At 41.9% G+C, this 26,005-nt stretch overlaps 1 protein-coding gene across 11 annotated transcripts in view; it reads right to left on the reverse strand.

The window, feature by feature from the left end:
• Nucleotides 1-26,005, reverse strand: part of ALDH18A1 (aldehyde dehydrogenase 18 family member A1) — a 50,813-nt gene that overhangs the window by 21,782 nt on the left and 3,026 nt on the right. For 3 of the 11 annotated variants that reach the window (XM_054435806.2, XM_054435805.2, XM_054435804.2), the window contains exons 2-8: nucleotides 25,537-25,652; nucleotides 15,260-15,474; nucleotides 9,620-9,769; nucleotides 9,426-9,530; nucleotides 5,807-5,965; nucleotides 5,275-5,365; nucleotides 719-843 (exon numbers count right to left, since the gene is read on the reverse strand). In XM_054435806.2, coding sequence (XP_054291781.1) covers nucleotides 719-843; nucleotides 5,275-5,365; nucleotides 5,807-5,965; nucleotides 9,426-9,530; nucleotides 9,620-9,769; nucleotides 15,260-15,474; nucleotides 25,537-25,624 — 933 coding nt within the window. In that variant the 5' untranslated portion in view covers nucleotides 25,625-25,652. The remainder of the gene's footprint in view (nucleotides 1-718; nucleotides 844-5,274; nucleotides 5,366-5,806; nucleotides 5,966-9,425; nucleotides 9,531-9,619; nucleotides 9,770-15,259; nucleotides 15,475-25,536; nucleotides 25,653-26,005) is intronic. The other 8 variants (XM_054435807.2, XM_063670006.1, XM_063670005.1 and 5 more) reach the window with 3 other exon arrangements.

Below are 26,005 nucleotides of genomic sequence, written 5' to 3' on the forward strand. Positions count from 1 at the left end.
AAAAGATATAAAATACAAGTTGATATTGAACAACTTAAGTATATGAGAGAATGTTTTTAAAAGCTTAGAAGCTCTGAAAACATATAACAGCTCACACACTTTCCAGCTTAACCTTGGCATGTGTTACTTAAAGGTAAACCAACCTATCCTTTGTTTCCAGTCTGTTCTCTCTTCAGTCTCTCTAGTATGGGACTCATAACTTCTACATTTGATTTACTGTGCCTCAACTTAGAAACAACTAAGTACACCAACAGGCTGGAGTTTGACCAGAGTCTTATCTTGAGTACTTTTGGCTTTTCTAAGTGGGGGTCTTGTCCTCATCTGTGCTGTTGATACATGTGATGCTGTACCTTACGGGTATAACTTCTAAGAACAATTAATGGGACACAATTTTTGAAAGATTTCATCAAGAAATATTTGAACTGATGAGAGATTTATGAATTATGAAAAATATATAGGCCCTGCCCTTGCAGAGTTTACAACATGAACACACTGTTCATATAATATTAACGAGAAAACCCACACACACAGACATAACTACATAACTAAATGTTGGAATGCAACACTCATTAAATCTGTATTTAGGTATGTACATATTTAAGTGTGTATGTGCCTCCTATCTGAACCATTAACCCCCAAATAATTACAAAAGTAAAAAGGATACAATATAGTTTGGGCTTTAAAATTGTTATAGGCAGTTAAGGCACCAGATTCTTACCTTGGCTTCCATGCCACCCATTCCCACTCTAGACTTGGTTCCAAATGTCACAGACTGCTGATCTCCAGGATAAAATATATCAATAAGCTTTGCATCATCTGACCCTGGGGGGCTGTCAAAAAGGCCTAAAAAATAGACAAGAGTCAGTAATACTGCTTTGATGGAAGTGTCTCCAAGACAGGCCTCCCCAGGGCACCTGCCAATCACTCAGTACTTTACTCATCCAAATGAATTCCACTGCACTACCGCCTGCTTTAACCAGAAAAAGAGAACAAAGGATTCGACACTGACAAACAGCTCCAGGAAGACTCATCTTACATATTTCTATAACCTGGCTTAATAAATAAATGTTTCCCAACATCAGACCATGGCCATATCCTCGGCACAACATTTATTAGCCCTGCCCATATTCCTGGCAAGGTGTCCTTAATTCTGCCATTGCTACTTATGATGCTGTGCTTTAAGGACAGAACTGAAAAAGAAGGGTGGCTATTGCAGAAACAGCATAGCAGCCATATACTGTTTAATGTGACTGTTTCCAAGCAGGATGAAATGCAACAGAGGTACTCATTAACTCTCACAATACCCTTTGAAACAGTCACAAATTTACACTCCCAGGTTTATGAGTGAGTCACTGTAGAGGTTAGGCTGAGTCAGCAGGAGAGTGCGTGACTCTTGGCATTCAGTCTGGATTTATTACCATTAAGTGTATGTCCCTTTTGTAACTAAGTGGAGTGACATAAAATAGTTACCTGAAACGTTACATGCATACAATCCAAGATGAAAAAATCCTCAGAATTTCACTTTGAAAAAGAGTAAGTAGGAGCTTGGGCAAGAAAAAGTGGGGGTAAGAAAGGGCTGAGAAACTGGAGTTAAATCAAGACCTAAAGTGGACACAGATGGGGAGGCTGGGGACTGGCTGAAGGACATTTTGGGCGGTGATTTTTCTGGTTTCAAGTTACTGCTTTTCCTGTGCTATAATACACCTCTCCCCTCTATTATTCCAAACCTTTAAGACAATCTTGCTACATACTACCTCTCTGCAGGAGTAACTGAATCAGGGAAGTGAGGAAATCAATGCCTATTGTAGAGCAAAGCAGTGGCAACCATAAACAGTGCAAATTATTACAGGAAAAGAAAAAATAACCTTTCACAATCTGTCAGTCTCAACCCACTACTCCACAACTCTCCAGGATTTAGGGTTAGGATCTTCCCAGAAGATACAGTGCTATGAGATCACAGATTTAGATTTGGAAGCTGTTTCAGTTTCATATATTAGTATAGGAAAGATTGGACAATTCTAGCCAAACCTTCTCCAAAGACAGTGAGGGGTTCCTAACATTCTGATAATGTGCCTACTCCTCTTTTCCCCTTACCCCACCAAGAGCATAGTTAAAATTCAGATACTGTTCTAAAAAATCCACACTCCGTAGAAAACAAATTAGGATAATCACAATAAGAATGCCAGTCTACCAATGACCTGATTTTGGTGCTTGAAGCTGCATCAAAACGATTTGCTAGAGTCTTGTTCAAACTGGGTTTTATAAATTAATCTCGAAACCTTACATTTTTTTTTTTTACCTTGTCAAGCAGTATAAGAGATAAGGAAGAGTGTAGCTTTTTTAATTGAACAGACTCACATTTGAAACTGGCCTCTGTCAAGCACTTGCTATGTGACTTTAGATATACCATTTAATAGATCTGAATTTAATTTTAAATTAAATTAAAAAAATTATTTCTTCTTCTTTCCTCCCTCCTCTCCTGACAGGGTCTCTGTTTCTGTCACTCAGGCTGCAGTGCAGTGGCATGATCACAGTTGACTGCAGCCTCAACTTCCTGGGCTCAAGTGATCTTACTGCCTCAGCCCTCCCAAGTAGCTGGGATTACAGGCATGTGCCACCGTGCCCAGCTTGAACCTAATTTTTAATTTCTTCATCTGTAAAACTGGGTTAGCCTACCTACTACCTACTTTGTAGGGTTGCTACAAAGATTGAATAAATTACATTTATCAAGCACCTAGCACACTATGTGCTCATACTAGAAATTCAATAAAAACTTGCTGATTGGCCAGGCGCCGTGGCTCACGCCTGTAATCCCAGTGCTTTGGGAGGCCAAGGCAGGAGGATCAGGAGGTGAGGAGTTCAAGACCAGCCTGGCCAACATGGTGAAACCCCTTCTCTATTAAAACTACAAAAATTAGCCAGGCGTGATAGCACGCACTTGTAATCCCAGCTACTAGGGAGGCTGAGACAAGAGAATCACTTGAACCCAGGAGGCGGAGGTTGCAGTGAGCCGAGATCGTGCCACTGCACTCCAGCCTGGGTGACAGAGCAAGACTTCATCTGGGGGTGGGGTGGGGGGAATGAATACATAGAAAACCTGTTGATTAACCAAAATGCCTTTTTTCTCTAGGGTGGCTCACACCTACCCCAACTTAGCTGTTCCTATCCTGGGACTTCAAATTACAGTGGATAACACAGGACTAGACTTCTTACAGGTAAAGATATTGACATGTAGGTGTCGTATCTCTGACTTACCACATGGGCAGAGACAGATCAATTCATCTATGTCTGCCCCTGCCTCCACTAGGTAGTCCCTGCTCTTACCTCACAACTGCTTGAGCATAAAACAGAGCACAGGTCCTGCCATGTTAACCTGCCCTGGTGTGGGCTGGGAATTAAGTAGAGGTTTTCTAACCTTCTGGGAATGTTAACAGGGGACTTTCGGAATCCTAGATTTTGGACACAGCTACTATATTTCTTATGGGTCAGAATGTGAAATGGAAATAGCTTAAGAAAGCTTGAGAAGAGTGAATGGAAAGACATATTAGAGCCAAAAGTGGCCCCTCCAGGAAGAAGGGAACAGCAGAGAAGAAAAGAGTAACATATAAGATTATGGTACCCAGATAGCCTAGACTTCTACAGTGGCTCCAACTTAAAACAATCTGAACCAACAAAGAAAAAAAAAAAAAATCCACAATCTGTCCTATGGTTTACATTAAAAACTGAAAGTAATCAAAAGTACGATAAGATATTACTTCACACCCATTAGGATGGCTATAATAAAAAAGGCAGATAAAAACAACTGAATAGGCCGGGCCCGGTGGCTCACAACTGTAATCCCAGCACTTTGGGAGGCTGAGGCGGGTGGATCACAAGGTCAGGAGTTCAAGACCAGCCTGGCCCAAATGGTGAAACCCCATCTCTACTAAATATACAAAAATTAGCCAGGTGTGGTGGCAGGCGCCTGTAATCCCAGCTACTTGGGAGGCTGAGGCAGGAGAATTGCTTGAACCCGGGAGGTGGAGGTTGCGGTGAGCCGATATCGTGCCACTACACACCTGCCTGGGTGACAGGATAAGACTCTGCCTCAAAAAAAACAACAACAACAACTGAATAACAGCAATGATGTAAACACATTAGAACCTTCATACAATGCTGGTGAGAATGTGAAATGGTATACAGCTACTTTGGAAAACAGTCTAGTAGTTCCTCAAAAGTCTTTTAAACAGAGTTACCATATGACCCTGCAATTCTACTCTTAGGTGAAATAAAAACATGTTCACACAAAAACGTGTCATGAATGTTCATAGCTAATGTCCATCAACTGATGAACTGATAAATAAAACATGGTATATCCACAGAGTGGAATATTATTCAGCAATAAAAACAAATGAAGTATTGATACATGCTGTAAAATGGATGAACCTTGAAAACATGCTAAGTGAAAAAAGCCAGTCACAAAGGACCACCATAGTATATGATGCCATTAAAATAAAATGTCCAGAACAGGTTAATCCATAGAAACAGAAAGTATACTGGAGACTGCCTAGGGATAGGGAGTTTGGGTAGAAGTGGGGAGTGACTGCTAATGGTTATGGAGTTTCTTATTTGGGTGATGAAAGGGAAAGTGTTCTACACATGACTGGTTTTGGTTGCACAATTATGTGAATATACTAAAAATCACTGAATTGTAAACTTTTATTTATTTATTTATTTTTGAGATAGGGTCTCGCTCTGTCACCCAGGCTGGAGTGCAGTGGCGCGGTAACAGCTCACTGCAGCCTGGAACTCCCAGGTCCAAGAGATCCTTCTGCTTCAGCCCCGAGTAGCTAGAACCGCGGGCACACACCACCATGTCCAGCTGACTTTTCTATTTTTTGTAGAAACAGGGTTGATCTCGAACTCCTGGGCTCAAGTGATCCTCCTGCTTTGGCCTCCCGAAGTGTTGGGATTATAGGTGTGAGCCACCACGCCAGGACAGAATTGTCAACTTCAAATAAGTGAACTGTACGGTGTGTGAATTACATCTCCATAAAGCTGTTATTTAAGAAAAACAACTGAAAGCACCTGGAAGTAACATTTCAGGATTCAAACGACATCTCTTAGACTCACCCACCCTGTTTTGAGTTATAAAAGTCCTTTGTCAGAACATATGGCTAATGATCTATAGCAAAAAAACATCAGAGGGACTCAAGGAAAGAGGGAAACTCACGTGCTCACATATGTAGCATTTAAAACAAAGGGCAGATAAAAGAAAAAAGCATTACTTTGTACCTTCTACATCTGAAAGAACAATCAAGAGATCAGTTTTCATTTCCACAGCCAGTCGGGCAGCCAGGCTATCATTATCTTTAACACTAATAACCTAGAATGCAGATCAAAAAGTCGTCAGTGAGTGAGCTAAGCAGTCTAAAAAGAAATTCATGGAAGCACCCAGCCAAGCTCAGGCAAAACCAAGCTAGGATCACGCAAAACCAATGAACCCAAATATGCAGATGACAGCTCCTGCAGGCCCCTTCTATCTGCAAAACACACTGTCTACTGGCAATCCCTTTTCTAAACATGCAGTCTTCTAGCCACTGAAATATACAAGCCATGCTCATCGCACCATCTAAAGTGACTATAACACCTCACCCTGTTGAATGCAACCCCGAGTTCAGAAGAGCTTATGCAGTCACTGCTCCATGACAAGTTTCTCTCACAACTTTTCCATCTTGTTTATGCCAAACTTCCGGTGTTAGTGCATGCAGCATAGCATGGTGTTAGTGTCTCCAGCATGCTAAACCCTTGGAAATACTTTACCCACATTTACCCCCTGCAGGTCACTGTTGGGCTCAGCTGGGGGTACAACAGCATCATTTGTGTTGACAATGGGGACAATATTCATTCTAAGGAGTTCATGAAGTGTTCCATTGAGGTTCCGGCGCTTCTGCTCATCATGGAAATCCAAATTGGTCACCAAAATCTAAAAGGATTAAACAGATGGAAAATGCATGAGGGAAAAAAATGCTAAACTTCCCAGTATACAAAAGACGCTAAGAGTAGGGGAGTTAAACTTTAGGTTTCTGGGGCCCCATACAGATTAGAAGATTAGAATGAAATACACATAACTGGGTGCTATCCAATTCTTTTTTTTTTCTGAGATAGGGTCTTACTCTGTCGCTCAGGCTGTAGTGCAGTGGCATAATCTCTGCTCACTGCAACCTCCACCTCCTGGGTTCAAGCAATTCTCATGCCTCAGCTTTCCAAGTAGCTAGGATTACAGGCACACACAGCTAATTTTTGTATTTTTAGTAGAGATGGTATTTTGCCATATTGGCCAGGCTGGTCTTGAACTCCTGGCCTCAAGTGATGGGATTACAGGTGTGATCCACTGCACCTGGCCCCAATTCTTGTAGAGATAAAAAAAAATTACAATAATCTGAAAGATTTATTTAAGAATGTTCAAGACTTCTTGCAAAAGTACTTTAATCCTCAGAAAGCTACCAAATCCCAAAATCTCATCCATTTACAAAATTAAGAAAATTAATGTATCTATTTTAGAGGGATACTGGGGGAATCAGTGATTATCCATTAATTTCTTTTCTTTCTTTTCTTTTTTTATAGAGAGGGTCTTGCTCTGTTGTCCAGGCTGGACTTGAACTCCTAGTCTCAAGTGATCCTCCCACCTCAGCCTCCTGAGTAACTGGGACTAAAGATGCATACTGCTGTGCCCCAGCAATTTCTAAAATATCTCTGTATCCTAGGATCTGATTTAGGGCTTGGTCATAGTAGGCCCTTAAATATTTGGCGAGTGAGTGAATAAATTATTTACCCTGCTTAGAAAAGTGTGTTAGACAAAATGGAATAGGGCTGTGTTGTCACTGCTCTTGCTCTGAAGCAGACTATTACTGGAGTTAACTAAGACTGTGTGAGCATGTGCGGTTAGTCTGAGAAATTTATGGAAGTTAGTCTTTAGTCACAAGCTGAAAGAGGGGCAGAACACAAATTGGTTCAAGGGAGGAGATGAGCATAAGGTGCTCAAAGGTAGAATGGAGAGCTGGGTGTGTGGGCTAGTAAACAGCTCTGCTTTCTAGCTTGAATCAGAATTTTATGCAATGTTTAGGAGAAAAAGATAAATGGGTAAATGGAGATAGCAAGAAACTAAATGGCAACAAACCTTGAGGCTCAACAATAAATAATGTAATCTCTCTAATGTTTACGGAAGAGGGTTCTTGCTGTGTGGGGCAGGATGAGGTAGGGAAAGTTGGAAGCAAATAGTAAAGAAAGCAGGCACTGAAACAGTCAAAGTGAGGATGGTTAAGGGTCTGGCTATGGTAACTGAGAAGAATATAGCAATAAAACAGTAGCCTTAATGGTATATAAAACACAGGAAACATATATATAGAAAAATAATTCACTCACTCGATAAAAAATTTGCTGAGTACCTCTGAAATGCCAGGGTCTGGCTGCTGGAATGGAGAATAAGAATGTTGATGTCTTGGGGAAAAATAAAATGGAGCATATTTTTGAAAGGGAAGATCATGAACTCCTTTTCAGAAAAGCTTAGTGCTGTTGGACACAGGACTAGGTCAAAGCTGAACACATAGATTCTAGTCACGATGGTGAAAGATCAAACAATTAATATAAACCCGTGTGTAGGAGAGACAAGCAGGAGGTTTAAAGGTCCAGGAAAAATACCTGTCACCAAAATAGCTTCACAAACATGGCCTGAGGATCTCAGCATGAAGGTAGGAGATAAAGAGTCCCAAGAGGGAAAAGTATGTGTTTAGACAAGCACAATCTGTTGAGGGAAAATCAGTTTCCCTTCTATGAAGAAAAAACAAGCTGTTTTAAGTGTTTAAGTCTTTAACCTGGCTACTGGAAATTTTCAAAAGCCACTGATAATGGTCTTCTGTGTAGGATTACTGAAGAAAATAAGGAACCACAGGACAAAGTACAAAGGGCAAATATTTTCTGTAGATATGATGGCCTTGTGGGAAGACACAGGTGTGAGAGGAAAAGAGCCCAGGGATTGAAGCTTGTTGGGAACCGGAGGGGGCAGGGCTCTTCTTTCACTCAATGTAAATGGAAACAATGGCTGATGCTGCATGGACTCTTAATGCTACTGTCATTCAAAACAAAACAAAACAAAAACAAACTCTCAAAAAGTTTCATCCCTGGGAAAAACCAAACCAAAGCAAAATCATAGCTCCCTGACTTGAGCTTCCTCACCTGGCTCCAGGCACTTTAAAAAAATTAAAGACCAAAATTGTCATTGGACTGTGAAGAGAAAGCAAATAATAAAGAAGAGTGATAGAAATAGAGATTTATATTGTATTTATACTAAGAGAAAAAAAGCTAAGACTACAGAAAGTGGGGTCCCAGCCATAGGCAATGGGACAAGTCCATGCCTTTCTGTTTTACCTCACTGACTTGAGGATACTCTGGTGTAATACCAGAACATCACTCTGGGTACAAACAGGCAAATGATGGAAAAACAAAAAATTAACAGGAAATGAAGAAGCAAAACCTGAAACAATATATGTATATATAACAATATCACCTGTGTAAAATAACATCTGTGCATGTAGTGTACATGTAAAATAATATCCATAATATAAAATAACAGCTATTTTACATCTTTACAGGTAAAGGAGTTTCAAAATAAAATAATTTGGGAGTTAGATTTTTTTTTCAGTTGTTTCTTGAAGTGACTTTGTTATTGAGATGTCTCTAGTGTGTAGTTGTACAGTTAAGAATATAATTCAAAAAAATTCAGGAGATTTAGGTAAAAATGAAACAATGTAGAAAGAAGGGTCTAGAACATTTAGGGGTAGCCACCAAAAATTCATAAGTCCCATGAGGACTGGAATCATGTCTGATTTGTTCACCACAGTATCCCCAATGCCCAAGACTGCTAGGTACACCACAGGTGCTCAATAAATATTTGCTGAATGAGTGAAAAACCAACCAATCACCAGCATTCCTCTTTCCCTTCAAAGCTTAATAAATATCTGCTATAAAAGGCAACCAACCAGGTGCAAAGAGAAGCAAGCCACCTGAAATCAAAGAAGCCAGTGAAATAAAGACATTTAACTTCTATATCTTCAAAAGTGTTAGCAGTTGTAATCCTAAGTTATTAGTGTAACAAGAGCTGATATTTACTGACAATGTATTATGTACCAAACACTGTACTAAATGCTTTTCATATATTTTCTCACTGAACCCTTCCAAAAATTATCTGAAATAGGCACTGATATTATCCCCATTTTCAGATGAGGAAACTGAGGCACAAAAAGGTTAGATAAGAAACTTTCTTCAGATCTCTCAAGTAGCAAGTGATGAAGCTGACACCATATTCCAGTAGTCTGGCTCCAGACCCCTTTGTTCCACAAGAACCACCCTCACAGGTCCCACACCCATTTCAAAGCCCAGCCTCTCACCTGGGCAGCACAGATGCTGTACTGGGTAAACATAGCCTCATACAAGGCCATCAGCCCACTCTGTCCGGCAGCTGCACAGGCTCGTGCCTCTAAGACTGGAATTGCCTGTAACATACCAATGAGACAAGGTGTGGTAGGGAATGAGGGAAGAAGACCTGAAGATCCATTTCAACGTGTGGGGAAGCAGCACTCACCATTTCTTTCAGCTGGTTCTGCCCTGAGTGGAGGGCCTGCCGCACGCTCTGAGACAGAAGGATCTCATGGCGCAAGCGTTGTTTGCCAAAGGCTACGGCTCCACTGGTCACCAGCATCATCTCTCTGCCCTGATTCTGCAGCACTGATACCTGGCAATGAGAAAGGAAAGGGGACCATAAGCCACTGTACTGTCTCTTTCATCTCTTCACAAGGGATGGAGGTAGGGTGGACTATTGAGTAGATTCCAAATACTGGTTTATGAACCAGCGTGTGGCTGGCTCTGGAAGAATCAACCAGATTGGTAAAAACACAGATTCCTACATCCTGTCTCAAATTTCTATTTGGCAGGTGGCAGATAAAAATCAGACATTTTAATTTATTTTTTAATTAAAACAATTGGCTGGGCATGGTGGCTCATGCCTGTAATTCCAGCACTTTGGGAGGCCAAGGCAGGCAGAATGCCTGAGCCCAGGAGGTTCAAGACCACCCAGGCAACATGGCAAGACCCAATCTCTACAAAAAATACAAAATTTAGCCAGGCATGGTGGTGCACGCCAGCTACTTGGGAGGCTGAGGTAGGAGGATCACCTGAGCTCAGGGAGGTTAAGGCTGCAGTAACCCATGATTGCACCACCACACTCCAACCTGGGCAATAGAATGAGAGAGATGCCGTCTCAAAAACAACAACAACAACAACAACAAAAAACCCTATGAAAAAAAATTTTTTTAAGACAGAGTCTTGCTCTGTCGCCCAGGCTGGAGTGCAGTGGCATGAATGTGGCTCACTGCAGCCTTGGCTGCCCAGGCTCAAGTGATCCTCCTGCCTCAGCCTCACAAGTAGCTGGAACTACAGGCTCATGCCACCATGCCCAGCTAATTTTTCTTTTTTAACACATTTTTGTAGAAATGGAGTCTCACTAAGTTGCCCAGGCTGGCCTCAAACTTCTGGTCTTAATCCATCCTCCTGCCACGGCCTCCCAAAGCATTGGGATTACAGACATGAGCCACCATGCCTGGCCTAAGTAAGACATTTTTAATAAGGAAATTCTGGTGTGTAGCCAAGTTTGACATCTATAGGACTTGATTGTATTAGGTTGGTGCAAAAGTAATTGCAGTTTTACCATTGACAGTAACGGCGAAAACCACAATTACTTTTGTGCCAACCTAATATTTGCAGGGAGTGTGTAATGCAGAAGGCCTAGTTGCTCCAAGAAATGAAGCCCAGAATAAAAGTCCGCAGGTAGGAAATGCAATGCAGACTCAGCAGATGGCGTCTCAGGTTCTAAGGCTTAACCTGGGAAAAGGAGGCTGTTCTGGTGGCATGTCTAATCCTATGGGTTGCCTCTGCCTACACCAGGGGCAGATGCTGACCTTGTTCTGCTCTGTCTGCCCAGAACCAAATGTGGTCACTTTGTTTCCTACCTTATGCAGACCTACATGAAAAAATTAAAGACTCAAGATGCAATAAAGTCAATATTCCTAAACTGTCCTTTCCTTCTGATGTCTGAACCCTTTTAACTGGTCCAGGAACTCACAAACAGCTATGATAAACCATGATTTAAAACAATAATAACTTTTTTTTTTTGAAACAGGGTCTTGCTTTGTCACCCACGCTGGAGGACAGTGACACACTCATGGTTCACTGCAGCCCTGACCTCCAGGACTCAAGCAATCCCCCTACCTCAGCCCCCTGAGTAGCCACCTTGGCTTCCCAAAGTGCTGGGATTACAGGTGTGAGCCACTGTGCCTGGCCCCGACAATATTATTTTATCACAGAAAGTTTCAGCTGGCTGAGGTGGGACGATTGCTTGAGGCCAGGAATTTGAAACCAGCCTGGGCAAAATAGCAAGACCCCATATCTATGAAAAATTAAAAAAAAAAAAAATAGCCAAGTAGCATGTGCCTGTAGTCCCAGCTACTCAGGAGGCTGAAGAAGGATGCCAACTGAGCCCTGGAGTACAGGACTGCAGTGAACTATGATTACACCACTGCATTCCAGTCTAGACGACAGAGCAAGACCCTCTCTCTAAAACAAATAAATAAAAATTTAAAAAAAAAGACAATTTCATACTTAACCAAAGTGCTGAGAATAGTATTATAAATCCCCATGTACATACCACCCAGTTTCACCAACTGTCTCTCATGGCCAATTTCCCACTCTCCAATAACCCCTCTATACCCTCACCATTGTTTTAATACAAATTCCAGGCAACAGACATGTTATTTCATCTGTAAATAGCTCAGTAATAACTGCTAAAAGATAATCACATATATATTATATATAATATATAATTATATATATTTCTCCACAAATCCATTATCTGAAATATTTCAATGATTTCCTTCATATCAAATAGCCAGTTCATATTTTCCCAATTTTTTTAGCTTGCTCAAATTGAGATGCAAATTAAACCCTGCATTACAAATTAATTGAAGTGTCTCTCAAGTCTCTTTAATTCATGGGTTCCCCTCTCCATCAGTTTTCCCCCTTGTAATTTTTTGTTAAACTGAGTTGTTTATTCTTTAGGATTTCCCAGCCTACATTTTCCCAACTGTGTCCTTATGGTATTAATACTGAGCTTTTTATACCCTATAAACTGCTGTTTGGTATGAAGGCTTTTCTTTTTTCCCCCAACAAGTCTTTATAAGTTGTGGTGTATATGTCCATGAAGGGGATACATAATGCCTGGTTATTTTTCTTTTTGTGATGTTAGCATCTGTTGATGATCATTGCCAAGATCCATTATTCCATCAGGAACTGCAAAATGCTGATACTCTAACTCAATGACTCCTTCATTTATAATCTGGAATAATTCTAAAAGGGAAACTCTCCTTTACCAACTATTTGGTTACCCTGAAGTACAGTTTGTCTATGAAAAACAGGACAAATGTGTGTCTCTTCCCCTTTACTCATCCATTTTCGATATGAGTAGCTTCTCTAGTGCCCTCCAAAAATGGCCAATGAGTTTTTTTTAAGTGTAATTATGAACTCATGGATTTAAACATATTTTGTTGCATTGTGCAGTGATTCCCCCCCCTTTTTTTTTTTGAGACTGAGTCTCACTCTCGCCCAGGCTGCAGTGCAGTGGCATGATCTCATCTCACTGCAACCTCCGCCTCCCAGGTTCAAGCGATTCTACCGCCTCCGCTTCTCAAGTAGCTAGGATTACAGGCAGGTGCCACCATGCCTGGCTAATTTTTGTATTTTTAGTAGAGATGAGGTTTCACCATGTTGGCCAGGCTAGTCTTGAACTCCTGACCTCAGGTGATCCGCCCGCCTCGGCCTCCCAAAGTGTTGGGATTACAGGTGTGAGCCACTGCGCCCAGCTGTGATTCCTTTTCTTGATGTTTAAATCATCCCATTTATGGCCAGTGGAAGCCACTTTAAGTTGGCTCCTGAGTCCATCTGACATGATAAGATGTCTATTAGGCAGGCCCTGATGGAGACAGCTCTTCCATTAGGTCCACACGCAGCCCTAGAAAGAAAGCTGGTAACCTACGCAAACCTTTACCAGGTTTTTCCTACCGTTTTCATCAAGTTTCTCCTCCGTTCAAAATCTTCAGTTGGCTTTTGAGACTGAACTCCAACTCACCTAGTTGGCTTCAGAGCTCTGCCTAATGGAATGATCCACTTTATTTTTCATTCTTCCTAATGAGACCACCACCTCTGCTTTCCAGCTTGTCTCCTCCCTGGCCCACAGCATGCCATACTCATTCCTGTCTGTCCTCTATCTGGAATACGCTCCTAGTGCCTGTCCCTTCCCCAGAACCACTGGATTGCACAACTGCAGGGGCACCAGTCACACTGTGTACTTAGTAGCATGAAACTTTTCCCCTGTTTGTGCAAATCCCATCAGTTGTAAAGGCCCAGGCTGAGTTCCAGCTCTCCCAGGAAGCCCCAGGAACAACCATACTCTCATCTGAGTTTCCCATCTCTGGACCCATTGCTCACCATTATTTGGGCCCACTTATTCGGATATTTACTGCCCTGAACAGTCACCTTAATGTCTGGGGAGTCCCAGTTCTGGCTCCCAAAGGGTAGAGACTGTTATGTCTCTAAGGTAGAGAGGCTAGTGCCCCTCACAGTGTAGTCTCTTGATAAATATTTTTAAAATTTATCTGACGAACTCAATCTGGGAGGTGGGTTTGATCACTGCTGTTGTTTTGGGTGTTTTTTTTTTTTTCTGCTGCGGGGGTGGGGTCAGGGTTTCGCTCTGTTGCCCAGGCTGTAGTGCAGTGACTTTATCATAGTTCACTGCAACCTTGAGCTCCTGGGCTCAAGCAATCCTTTTCTCAGCCTACCAAGAAGTTAGAACTTTTTGAGACAGGGTCTTGCTCTGTCACCAAGGCTGGAGTGCAGGCGCATGATCATAGCTCATTGCAGCCTCAATCTCCCAGGCTCAAGCAATCCTCCTACCTCAGCCTCCCAAATAGCCGGGGCCACACAAACGTGCCACCATGCCTGGCTAATTTTTTAAAAATTTTTGTAGAGATGGGGTTTCACTATGTGGCTTAGGCTGGTCTCGAACTCCTGGGTTCAAGCAATCCTCCCGCCTCAGCCTTCCAAAGTGCTGGGATTACAGGCGCAAGTCACCACGCCCAGCTGATTTTATTTTTGTAGAGACAGGGTCTCACTTTGTTGCTCAGGCTTGATAATTGTTTAGGATAGAAAATGTAAGAAAAAATTGTATCAAGTTTCAGGTTAGCAATTTCCCAATATTAACGCCTCAGGAAATAGTTTTTTAAAAACTGAAAATTTAATTATGAGGGTAGTGTAAAATTTCAGCTGCCATGGAAGAGCTCTTGCTTTATCTGTGAGATGCCTGGATGTCTGAATTTTTACTTTTGGCCAAATCTGGCATGCTGCTGGTTTTTGTAAATGAAATTTTATCAGCTCACAGCCATGCTCATTCATTTATGTATTATCTATGGTTGCTTCTGCAGAGCTGTGTAGTTGAGACACAGACCTTATAACCTACAAAACTAAAATATTTACTATCTGGCCTCTTGCAGAAAAAGTCTGCAGGCCCAGCACTTTGGGAGGATCACTTGAGCCCAGCAGTTGGAAACCAGCCTGAGCAACATAGCAAGACCCCCAGCTCTACAAAAAATACAAAAATTAGCTGGGCATAAATTTTGTGCCTGTAGCTGCAGCTACTCGGGAGGCTGAGGTGGGAGTACCCTTGAGCTCGACAGGTCGAGGCTGCAGTGAGCCATGATCATGCCACAACAGTCCACCCTGGGTGACACAGTGAGATCCTCTCAAAACAAACACAGCTGCTCCATCCCAGAGATACTTATTAAATGGCTAGGTGTGAAGCCCAGGCATCTCCAGGCCTGAGATGATTCTACTGCATAGTCAGAACTAAGAATCTCTGACAGAAACAGCTCTTTATCAGTAAGAAGTCTCAGGCATGAACTGCATGAAATCACCCCTACTCCTTAACACCCCCTTTTCTTGCCCTAAGATGCCGTCTCTCACTGGCATCTACGTTGGGAAACAGTTTTCACATTGGGTTAAATCTACTGCACTGAAATCACAATTATTTTTATAAGTTGATAAGCAACTTAAACCCAATTTGAACTAGCAACTTAAAAACCCAATTTTAGTACAGCATAATTTCTATCTTGGCAATCACCTGCTCAACAATAGATGCCAAGCGCCCCAGGGCCAGGCCACATTCATCCCCTCGGGTCACCACGGCACTGCCGAGCTTCACCACGATTCTCTTGGCATGCTTCAGCTCACTGCGGTGGGCAAAGGACTTGCCATGTGTACGACTGAGGGGTACAGTGATAAAGGGGATGTTGCTCCAAGAACGAACATGTCTGATGACTGAAGGCTGGATACAATCTGTAGCCATCAAAGTCAAATGCAAGAAAAAAAGAAATACTCAATATAGTTTTTCAATAAAAACATACATGCTCAGTATTAACCAGTTTAGATACCAAAAAATAGCATTATCATTATTAACTGTGTAAAACTAGCACAGTATATCAAAAGCTCTATCTAGCATATTCTTGTTTTAGTATTGTATGGAGTTTACACCCAGTATGCAGGTCATAGGCACGCTCAAATGCTGTTGGTGAAGAGTACAAACAAAGTAATCTCTCTTGAAGACAGGTTGGCAAATTTATCAAAAGCCTTAAAAAAAGTTCTCTAAAAAACAGATTTATCAGAAAGTTATTCGTCACTGTGTTATTTATTATCAGAAAAATCAGAAGCAGAGTAAATTTTGGATAAAGGGAAAAAGATTAACATTTTTAGAATTTTTAATAACGTAGAAAAGTATTTATATGTTAATTTCATATACATGTATAAACACATAGATGGATAAAATTAATGAAAAATTAATATTTTATCTCAATAGGATTATAAGCAATTTTAAATTTTCTTCTTTGTTCTTTCTTAGATTTTCCAAGTTTATGCAGTAAAGATGCATTTTTTTTATAATCAGAAAAATATGGGTGTTTCTAAAGAAACCATATTACTATAAAAAGAGGAAAGAGCCGGCCGGGCATGGCGGCTCATGCCTATAATCCCAGCATTTTGGGAGGCCGAGGCAGAAGGATCACCTGAGGTCAGGAGTTCAAGACCAGCCTGGACAACATGGTGAAACCCTGTCTCTACTAAAATGCAAAACTTAGCCGAGCGTGGTGGTTGGCACCTATAATCCCAGCTACTCAGGTGGCTGAGGCAGGAGAATCACTGGAACTCGGGAGGCAGAGGTTGCAGTGAGCCAAGATCGTGCCACTGCACTCCAGCCCCGGCAACAGAGTGAGACTCCTTCTCAAAAAAACAAAAGAGGGAAGAGCTTGATTAGCAAAGACAGTAAAGAACAAAGTAAGTGTATGAATAATACAAAATCTCAACTAGTCTACCTACAATTTCTGTCTTTGATGAATCCAGATGCCTGTAACAATGATCAGAGAAACCAGAGAGCTTTCTGAAGGAAAAGCGATGTTAAAGTCAGATACTTTCTAACACCTTGGACATCTGCCTCTAACCAATTCTTTCCTGATTCTTTTTCTTGTAACACTGTACAAGATTACAGATAATTTGTACAGATGAACAAACAAACAAACAAAAATTGTACAAGATTTCTAAGGAGGAAAAAAATCTTGATTAAAAGCCAAATAGATACCTGCATAAAGCCAAAAGTAAAAGAGTAAAAGCTGAATGTGAGGCACAGAACCCCTTCAATACTTCTTATGGGCCCAACACCTCCTGCTTAGCTGCTTACTACTTACCCATTCGTCCTTTCTCACACAATTACCAGATCTCCAAGTATTAGCCAGGCACACTGCCACCAGTCGAAAGACTACATTTCCCAGCCTTTCTTGCTCAGGTAGACAGGACAATGTGACCAAGTCTGGCTAACAAGATACATGTGAAAATGTTATGTGGGATTTCTAGGAACTTAAAAGAGATGTGCTTTCTTCCCTTCATCCCCACTGCTGCTTGGAACATGGGTATGAAGGCTGGAGTTCATTCATTCATTTTGGACTAGAAGGAACTGTGAAGCAACAAGAAAGAATGAGCAGGGATCCCTGATGATTTCACAGTGCTATTCTGGAAGCCCTGGACTGCCTACCTTCTTGCAGGGCTGCCAGGCTTCCTTCAGGAGAAAGAAATACATTTCTATACTGTTTTAGCCATTATTATTTTGAGTTTCCTGCTACATGCACATAATTGTAACTGACACAGGAGAATGAGTGCATAGACAGATGGGCTGTGTGAGGCCTACATGGGAGAGAAGATGCTGTCAACCAGTGGGGGTGGAGGAGCACTTAAGCAAATAGACCTTCCTCCCTGATAGCAAGAAGCAAGACAAGGTGGGTAACATAGGTTCTCAGCAGGACTAAGCTTTAAGCAATTCCCTGCAAAGACTTTTCTATATCTCATTACAAGCAACTCATAAATATTTGAATGAATTACTAAAATAATCATTCCAAGCCACCTTTTGAACCACTGTTCTATAACTTTATTAGAGAGTTAACTACCTTCACTTGAACCATTATCACTTCCCTTTATATTGTCTGTCTATAAATTACAGACAATTTTCTCAAAATTTCTTTAGACCTTCTGACTCTATCTCCTGGCCACTAACTCACTCCTTAACCACAATCTACTGATGGTGGGTAAAGCAGGCAGGACCTTATTCTCATGAATGGGAAGGCGACTATGGGTTCTCCTCCCTTCCTGCCTCCTTCACACACAAATCTTAGAAAGAACATTTCTAACGAAGTAGTAGTCATTTCTGCCTTTCCTTAAATAACCATTTTTCAAGTGACTATGTTTCATGTTTGTGGAGATATAAGAAAGATAATATGATCTTTTTTCACAATAGGCTTGGCATCTAGATCCTGGCACAGAGCTGCTTGGTAAGCCATCATCTGGGATGGAACTGGGATTCTGACGGCATTGCTGGATCTACAGGTGAATGGTCTCTTCCTGCTGTGGGAGTCCCTGGGACTAAAAGGCTGGTTTGTTGTTGAGGCTAAGTTTTGTGGAGTGCTACTTTCCTTCATTGGGTTAATTATTAATAATACAGGTACCCTACTCTGCTTTCAGGAATATTATCCTGAGCAATATGTACAACTAAGTCTTAAGTTTAAAAGTTGTACACATAATGGTTTGGTCTTACTGATCTGCCAGAGAGAAGGGTGGTGGAGGGACAGGCTTACTCCCCCAGGGTTTGGACCAGGGATCGTCAGTGGTTGTTTGCAGAGCTCAGAGCTATGCCAAGTATCATGTATTATCCCTTTGGTAGCTGTCAGATCCAGGCTTTCTGGCTTTCTCGCCTGTCTGCTAGAGGGCCTATCCTGACCTGGAAGGGTGGTGAGCATGGGTGGAGCAGTCTGAGACGGTACCTCAGGGACACAGGTAGTGGCATGCATGTCTGTCCAGGTGATCAAATGGTAGAAGCCAATCAGAATCTAGCAGCCAAGCTAGCATGAAGGAGGCTAACCCACAGTCTGTATCAGGAGAAGAGGGTGGGTCGCATGGCTCAGTGCCAGGTAGTCAAGGGTCATTCTGGCTGGAGACAATAGGGTAACAGCAGTAGATAAGGCCTGTTAGGGTTCAAGAGGAGGTCACCACTATCAACAAGGTTTCATGCAGTTGACTCAGTCAAATCCAGTAGGTTCTAGCACAAAGGAGAGCTTCAGGGGACCCAGGGCTTTTTGGGTTTCCTATTGAACAACGCCTTTTACCTTCCAAGGTCGACCTTACCTTTCTTGGGGGTATTTTTTTAATGTTCCACAGTGTATTATACTTGTTAGGGTCCATACTGAAAACTGAGAAGGCCTTGATTAGTTAGGAAAATTCAAGGCTTCTAGAGAAATAATCGTTTCCCATCTTCTAAGGAACTTTTAGGCTCTAAGTTCCAAAGAAAATCTGTCCCCTCCTAGTAGGTATGAGGGCATAGTGAGGTGTATGTGTGTACAGGTGTGGCGTGGTGGGGGATGGGCGGGGTGGTCCATGTTCTTCTTAAGGGCCACGGATTATACTCTTACTACTCTTACAGAGGAGAACCCTTTACTTCTTCAGCATCACAGTCCTTATGCCCAGTAACCAATGAGTCTGTGTTCCAGGCCTCAACAAGAAGGGACCCTGATATGACTAATCTTTTTCTCTCTGGCCTTCCATTGCCTTCTCTTTTTGTCTCCATAAGCTTTCTCATTTTGCCTTTCTTTTCTTTTTTTTTCATTCCCCCTGCTATTCTGCTTATCATGGTCAGTGAAAGAGCTCCAGGTTCCAGAAAATTCCAAATCCCCAAATCCAAAAACCTAGGGAAACAATTAGAAAGTGCCTCCTTCTGTGAATGAGCCTGATAAGGATAAGTATCAATAATAAAAATACTGAAGTGAACACTTACTATATACCAGGAGTTGTGCTAAGTATTCATACACCTTCTACAGGAGTAAAAAGGACAAACGTTGGCTCTGGAGCCAGACTGCCTGAGTGAAATTTCAACCCCTTCACTTACTTGCTGTCTCCTTAACTATCTCATAAGGTTGGTATGGTGGATAAAACAAGTTCATGCACGAACAGAGATTGGCACAAAATAAATACTCAATGAATATTAACTGGTACTGTAAAAAAAGTGTTACTTATTGTGACACGACATATATATCCATGGTCCCTGGCTTATAACTCTAATAATCCTTTCTACAGTCTTTTGTTATAATGTTGGTGTAAGGAAACAGAATCTCTCTCTCTGATATTCTCCTGAACTCCTTTCACCTGCTCAAGGCAGGACTCTAATTTGATTGTGGGTTGTAAGACCCTCAATCCAGAAAGGGTCCTGCCCCATACCTTGGAGGAAGAAATATTGCACAGGAAGACCAAGACAAAATCTGAATAGACAGGCCTTGCTGGGTTACCCCACTCGCTCTATTAGTATCAGGTCACATTCTTTTTGTTCAATCACATTTCAACACAGTTGTCCATGCTTCAGTCATGCCTATCCAATAAGTCTCCATAAGAGGTCCAAGGGGACAAGGTTCGGAGAGCTTCCAGAGAGCTGAATATGTGGAGGTTCCTGGAGGGTGGCGTGCCCCGGAAAGGCATGGAAGATCTGTGCCTCTTACCTCACACCTCACCCTACGTATCTCTTCATCTGTTTCCTTTGTAATAAATTGGTAAATCTAAGTGTTTCCCTGAGTTCTCTGCATCACTCTGGCAAATCAATCAAGCCCAAAGAGGGGACTGTGGGAACCCCAACTTGAAGCTGGTCAGTCAGAAGTTCCAGAGGCCTGGACTCAGGACTGGTAGGAAGGTGGGGATGATCTTGTGGGACTGAGCCCTCAACCTGTGGGCTGTCCTCAGGGAGACAGTGTCAGAATTGAATTGGAGGATACCCAACTGATGTCCACTGCAACCCCCACACATTTGGTCACAGAAGTCTTCTGTGTTGATTGTTGTTATGGAGTGAGAGCAGAGGAAAAATAGTTTGAGCTTTTTTCTACCTTCATCATCATCATCATCATCATCATCTTACTGAATTCTCATGAATTAAGTCTCATAAGTTAGGTATTATTATGAGTTCATTATTATCATTATTATCCCCATTTTATAAATAAGGAAACTGATGCTCAGAGTAACTGAGTAATTTACCAGCGTTGCCAGATTACAAAAATGGCCACAATCCTTTTGCAGCTTCTCCATTAACAGGTGAGTCAATTTTCCAAACTTCTTAAATTTGGGCTGGCCTTGTAACTTGCTTTGACAAATGTGGCAGAAGGAACAGTGTATAAATTCTGAGTTTACATCTCAAGAGGACTTGTAGCTACCATGCTTGCTGTTCTTGGGAACCCTGCAAGCATCATGCAAAGAAGCAACAAACAGCCTGCTGGAGGATGAGAAACCACATGGAATGTAAGTGATGTATCATCCCAGCAAAGGCCCCTTCATCCCCAAAAATCAGCCCTAAGTCAATCTGAGACCTGACACAGACACAGAACCACTGTGCAGCTGAGCCCAGTCCAAAATACCATCCCACAGAATTGTGACCTAAACAGACAGTTGTTTTAAGCTACTAAGTTACTTCATAAGGAGAAGGGCTAGTTTTAAAAACCCAGGACCTGGTGCCAAAACCCGAACTTTTAGCCCTTATACTCTACATGAATAGGAAAGAGATTTTTCTGTTTAATGATAAGCTTGATTAGGTGATCGGCAAGTCATCTTGCAATGAAGCTTGGAAATGGACTACTGATAAGATTTAGGTGATATCAAGGAGCTAGCCAACTCAAAACATCACAAACAGCCTTTCAACAAATGATGCTGGAACAACTAGTATTAAAAGTTGAAAGATGAACACTGACCTAAACCTCACACCTTATACAAAAATTAACTCAAAATGGATCATGAAGTTGGGTGCAGTGGCTCACACCTGTAATTCCTGCACGTTGGGAGGTCAAGGTGGGAGGATCTTTTGAGCCCAGAAGTTCAAGACCAGCCAGAGCAACACAGACTCCATTTCTACAAATTTTTTTTTTTTTTTTTTTTTTTTTGAGACGGAGTCTCACTCTGTTGCCCAGGCTAGAGTGCACTGGCGCTATCTCGGCTCACTGCAAGCTCCTCCTCCCAGGTTATTGCCATTCTCCTGCCTCAGCCTCCCGAGCATCTGGGACTACAGGCGCCCGCGACCATGCCCGGCTAATTTTTTGTGTTTTTTAGTAGAGACGGGGTTTCACTGTGTTAGGATGGTCTCGATCTCCTGACCTCGTGATCTGCCCGCCTAGGCCTCCCAAAGTGCTGGGATTACAGGCGTGAGCCACCGCGCCTGACCAAAAAAGTTTTTAAAAAATTAAATGTGCCAAGACTGGGCAACATGGCAAAACCCTGCCTCAACAAAAAATATAAAAATTAGCTGGATGTGGTGATGCACGCCTATAGTCCCAGCTACTTGGGAGGCTGAGGCAGGAGAATCGCTTAAGCCTGGGACGTTGAGGCTGCAGTGAGTAATGATTGCACCACTGCTCTCCAGCCTGGGTGACAGAGCAACACCCTGTCTCAAAAAATAAAAAATAAAAAAACCAAAGAAAAAAATTAGCCAGGTGTGGTGGTGCACACCTGTAGTCCTAGCTACCTGGGAGGCTGACATAGGAGGATCGCTTGAGCCCTGGAGGTTGAGGCTGCAGTGAGCCTTGATCGTGCCACTATGCTCCAGCCCTGGGTAACAACAGAGTAAGATCTTGTCTCAAGAAAACAAAAAAAATGGATCATGGATTTAAGTATAAAATGTAAAACTATCGAACTTTCAGGAAAAAAAATAGGAGAAAATCTTCAGTATATAGGGTTATACAAAGAGTTCTTAGACTTGACCCCAAAAGTACAATCCATAAAAACAAAAGCTGATAAATCTGACCTCATCAAAAGAAAAACTTTTCCTATATGAAAGACCCTGTTAAGAGAATAAAATGACAAGCTATGAGACTGGGAGAAAACATTTGCAAACCACCTATCCAACAAAGGACTAATGCCTGGAAGTGCTATGGTTTGGCCCTTCCAAGTCTCAGGTTGAAATCTGATCCCCAGTGTTGGAGGTGGGGCCTGGTAGAAATTACGGGGGTAGATCCCTGATGAACAGCCTGGTGCCATTCTCAGAGGCAATGCATGAGTCCTCACTCTTAGTTCCCATGAAACATGGTTGTTAAAAAGAGCCTGGCCCTTTCTTTTCTCTCTCTTGCTTCCTCTCTGGCCATCTGATTTTGCACACACCAGCTCCCCTTCATCTTCTTCCAAGAGCAGAAGCAGCCTGAGGCATTCACCCAATGCAGTTATTGGTGCTATGATTTTTGTGCAGCCTGCAGAACCATGACAAATAAACCTCTTTTCTTTATACATTACTCAGCCTCAGATATTCCTTTATAGCAATAAAAATGGACTAAGACAGGAAGATACAGAGAATTCTCAAAATTCAATAGTTTAAAAAAAAAAAAACAACTTTCCAATTCAAACTGAGCTGAAGGCCAGGTGTGGAGGCTCATGCCTATAATCCCAGGACTTTGGGAGGCTGAGGTGGGGGGATCACTTGAGGTCAGGAGTTTGACACCAGCGTGGCCAACATGGTAAAACCCTGTTTCTACTAAAAATACAAAAATTAGCTGGGCATGGTGGTGGGCACCTGTAATCCCAGCTACTCAGGAACTGAGGCAGGAGAATTGCTTGAACCTGGGAGGCAGAGGTTGCAGTGAGCTGAGATTGCGCCACTACACTCCAGCCTGGGTGACAGGGCAAGACTCCATCTCAAAAAACAAAAAAAAACAAAAAAAATGAGCTAAAGACATGAACTAACATTTCACTGAAGAGGATATAAACACATGAAAAGATGTTCAATATCATTAGCTATTAGGGAAAGGCACATTAAAGCCACAATGTGATATCACTACATACCTATCAAAATGGCTAAAATAAAAAAGAGTGACCACATCAAATGATGGTAAAGATGCAGAGAATGTGCATCACTCATACAGTGCTAGTAGGAATGTAAAATGGTACTGTCACTCTGCAAAGACAGTTTGACAGTTTCTTATAAAACTGTGTTAGGCCATTCTTGCATCGCTGTAAAGAAATACCTGAGGCTAGGTAATTTATAAAGAAAAGAGGTTTAACTGGCTCATAGTTCTGTGGGCTGTACAGGAAGCATGGTGCTGGCATCTGCTCAACTTCTGGTGAGGCCTCAGGAAGCTTATAATCATGGCAGAAGGCAAAGGGGAAGCAGGCATCTCCAATGGCGAGAGAGGGAACAAGAAGAGAGAGTGAGGGGGTGGTGCCACACACTTAACCAGATCTTGTGAGAAGTCACTCACTATCTCGAGGACAGCACCAAGGCATGAGGGATTCACCCCCATGACTCAAACACCTCCCACAGACCCCACCTCCAACAATGGGGATTACAATTCAATATGAGATTTGGTAGAGACATACATTCAAACTATGTAAAAAAACTAAACATGTAGCTACAGTCTGACCCAACAACTACACTCTTAGGCATTTATCCCACAGAAATGAAAACTATGTTCACACAAAATCCTGTACATCAATGTTCATACCAGCCTTATTCATAACAGCCAAAAAATGAGAGCAACCCAGATGTCCTTTAATGGGTGAATGGTTACACTAACTGTGATACACTCATAGCATTAAATACTTCTCAGTAATAAAAAGGAACTAACTGATACACACAGCAACTTGAATGAATCTCCAGAGAATTATGCTGAAGAAAACAGAATCCCAAAAGGTCACATATTGGATGATTCCATTTATATAACATTCTTATAATGACAAAATTATAAAAATGTAGACCAGATTAATGTTGGCCGGGGTTAGTAATAGGGAAGAGGACAGTGGCTGTTAAAGAGAAATAAAAAATCCTGTGGTGATTGAAATGTTCTGTATCTTGATCGCATCAATGTCAATACCTTGGTTCAGATACTGGGTGAAATTGGGTAAAGGGTATAAGGGACCTCTTTGTACTATGTCTTAAAATTGCAAGTGAATTTATAATTAGCTCAAAATCTAAAACTCAATTACAAAAAAAGAGTAATGAACAAAAATAGCATGGGGCCGGGCATGGTGGCTAACGCCTGTAATCCCAGCACTTTGGGAGGGAGGCCGAGGCGGGCAGATCACCTGAGGTCAGGAGTTCGAGACCAGCCTGGCCAACATGGCGAAACCCCATTTCTACTAAAAATACAAAATTAGCTGGGTGTGGTGATGGACACCTGTAATCCCAGCTAATTGGGAGGCTGAGGCAGGAGAATCGCTTGAACCTGGGAAGCAGAGGTTGCAGTGAGCTGAGATTACGCCACTGCACTCCAGCCTGGGTGACAAAGTGAGACTCAAGAAAAACAAAAACATGTAAAAATTTATTTGGGGGTCAACTTTATTGACACAAACACTGAGAATATTTCACCAGGAGACTACCTCTTTGCCTCCTTGCTATTTGGCAGAATTTTGTCCAATTCTGCCAAATTACATCTTTTTTTTTCTCTCTCTCTCTTTTAAACCTTTTTTCTTGGCTGGGCATGATGGCTCACGCCTGTAATCCCAGCACTTTGGGAGGCCAAGGCAGGCAGATTGTTTGATCTCAAGAGTTCAAGACCAGCCTGGGCAACATGACAAAATCCCATCTCGACAAAAAATAAAAAAGTTAGAGTCAGCATGGTGGTGTGTGCCTGTAGTCCCAAGTACTTGGTGGGCTGAGGCAGGAGGATTGCTTGAGTCCAAGAGGTCTGGGCTGCACTGAGCTGTTTGTGCCACTGCACTCCAGCCTGGGTGACAAAACGAGACCCTGTCTCCAAACAAACAAACAAACAAACATCTTTTTTCTCTTTGAAAATCTTGTTGAAACACACTTTGACTATCAAACTTCCAACATACTCATAAGTTTTCTATGGTACATACGAGATCTGGAGATGGTTGTACACTGGACCCAGGGCAGGAGATGTTGGTTGAAGGGCTGGAACCCATAGCGGTAAACTTGACTCAACATGCTGCGATGTGGTCACTGACCAAAGTATCTGCAAAACACATTTTTTAAAAAATGAGTAATGAAAAATACTGGACAATTCATTTTATTTCCCTCTACTTCCCCTTACCCTCGGAGTAAAAATCTGACTCTCCTGCTCCAAACTCCTCTGTATTAGGGAAACTCCCACCTCCTCTATATTATAGAAAAGAGAGAAAAAGTAAGTGGCCTACAAAGGCCTCAACCATCTTAGTTTTTATGTAAGCAAATAATAATGCAGGGTTAGGAATATTTTGAGACACAAAAAATATCTGCTCTTTTTGGTACTTCCAAACTAAAAAAAAATCTTTCAGGTGCAATGCTTATGTGTTAATACTAAATCTTCATATAATTCCTGTAACAGAT

The sequence above is a fragment of the Pongo pygmaeus genome, chromosome 8 (genome assembly GCF_028885625.2).
Source record: "Pongo pygmaeus isolate AG05252 chromosome 8, NHGRI_mPonPyg2-v2.0_pri, whole genome shotgun sequence".
In the NCBI taxonomy this organism is placed as follows: domain Eukaryota; kingdom Metazoa; phylum Chordata; class Mammalia; order Primates; family Hominidae; genus Pongo; species Pongo pygmaeus.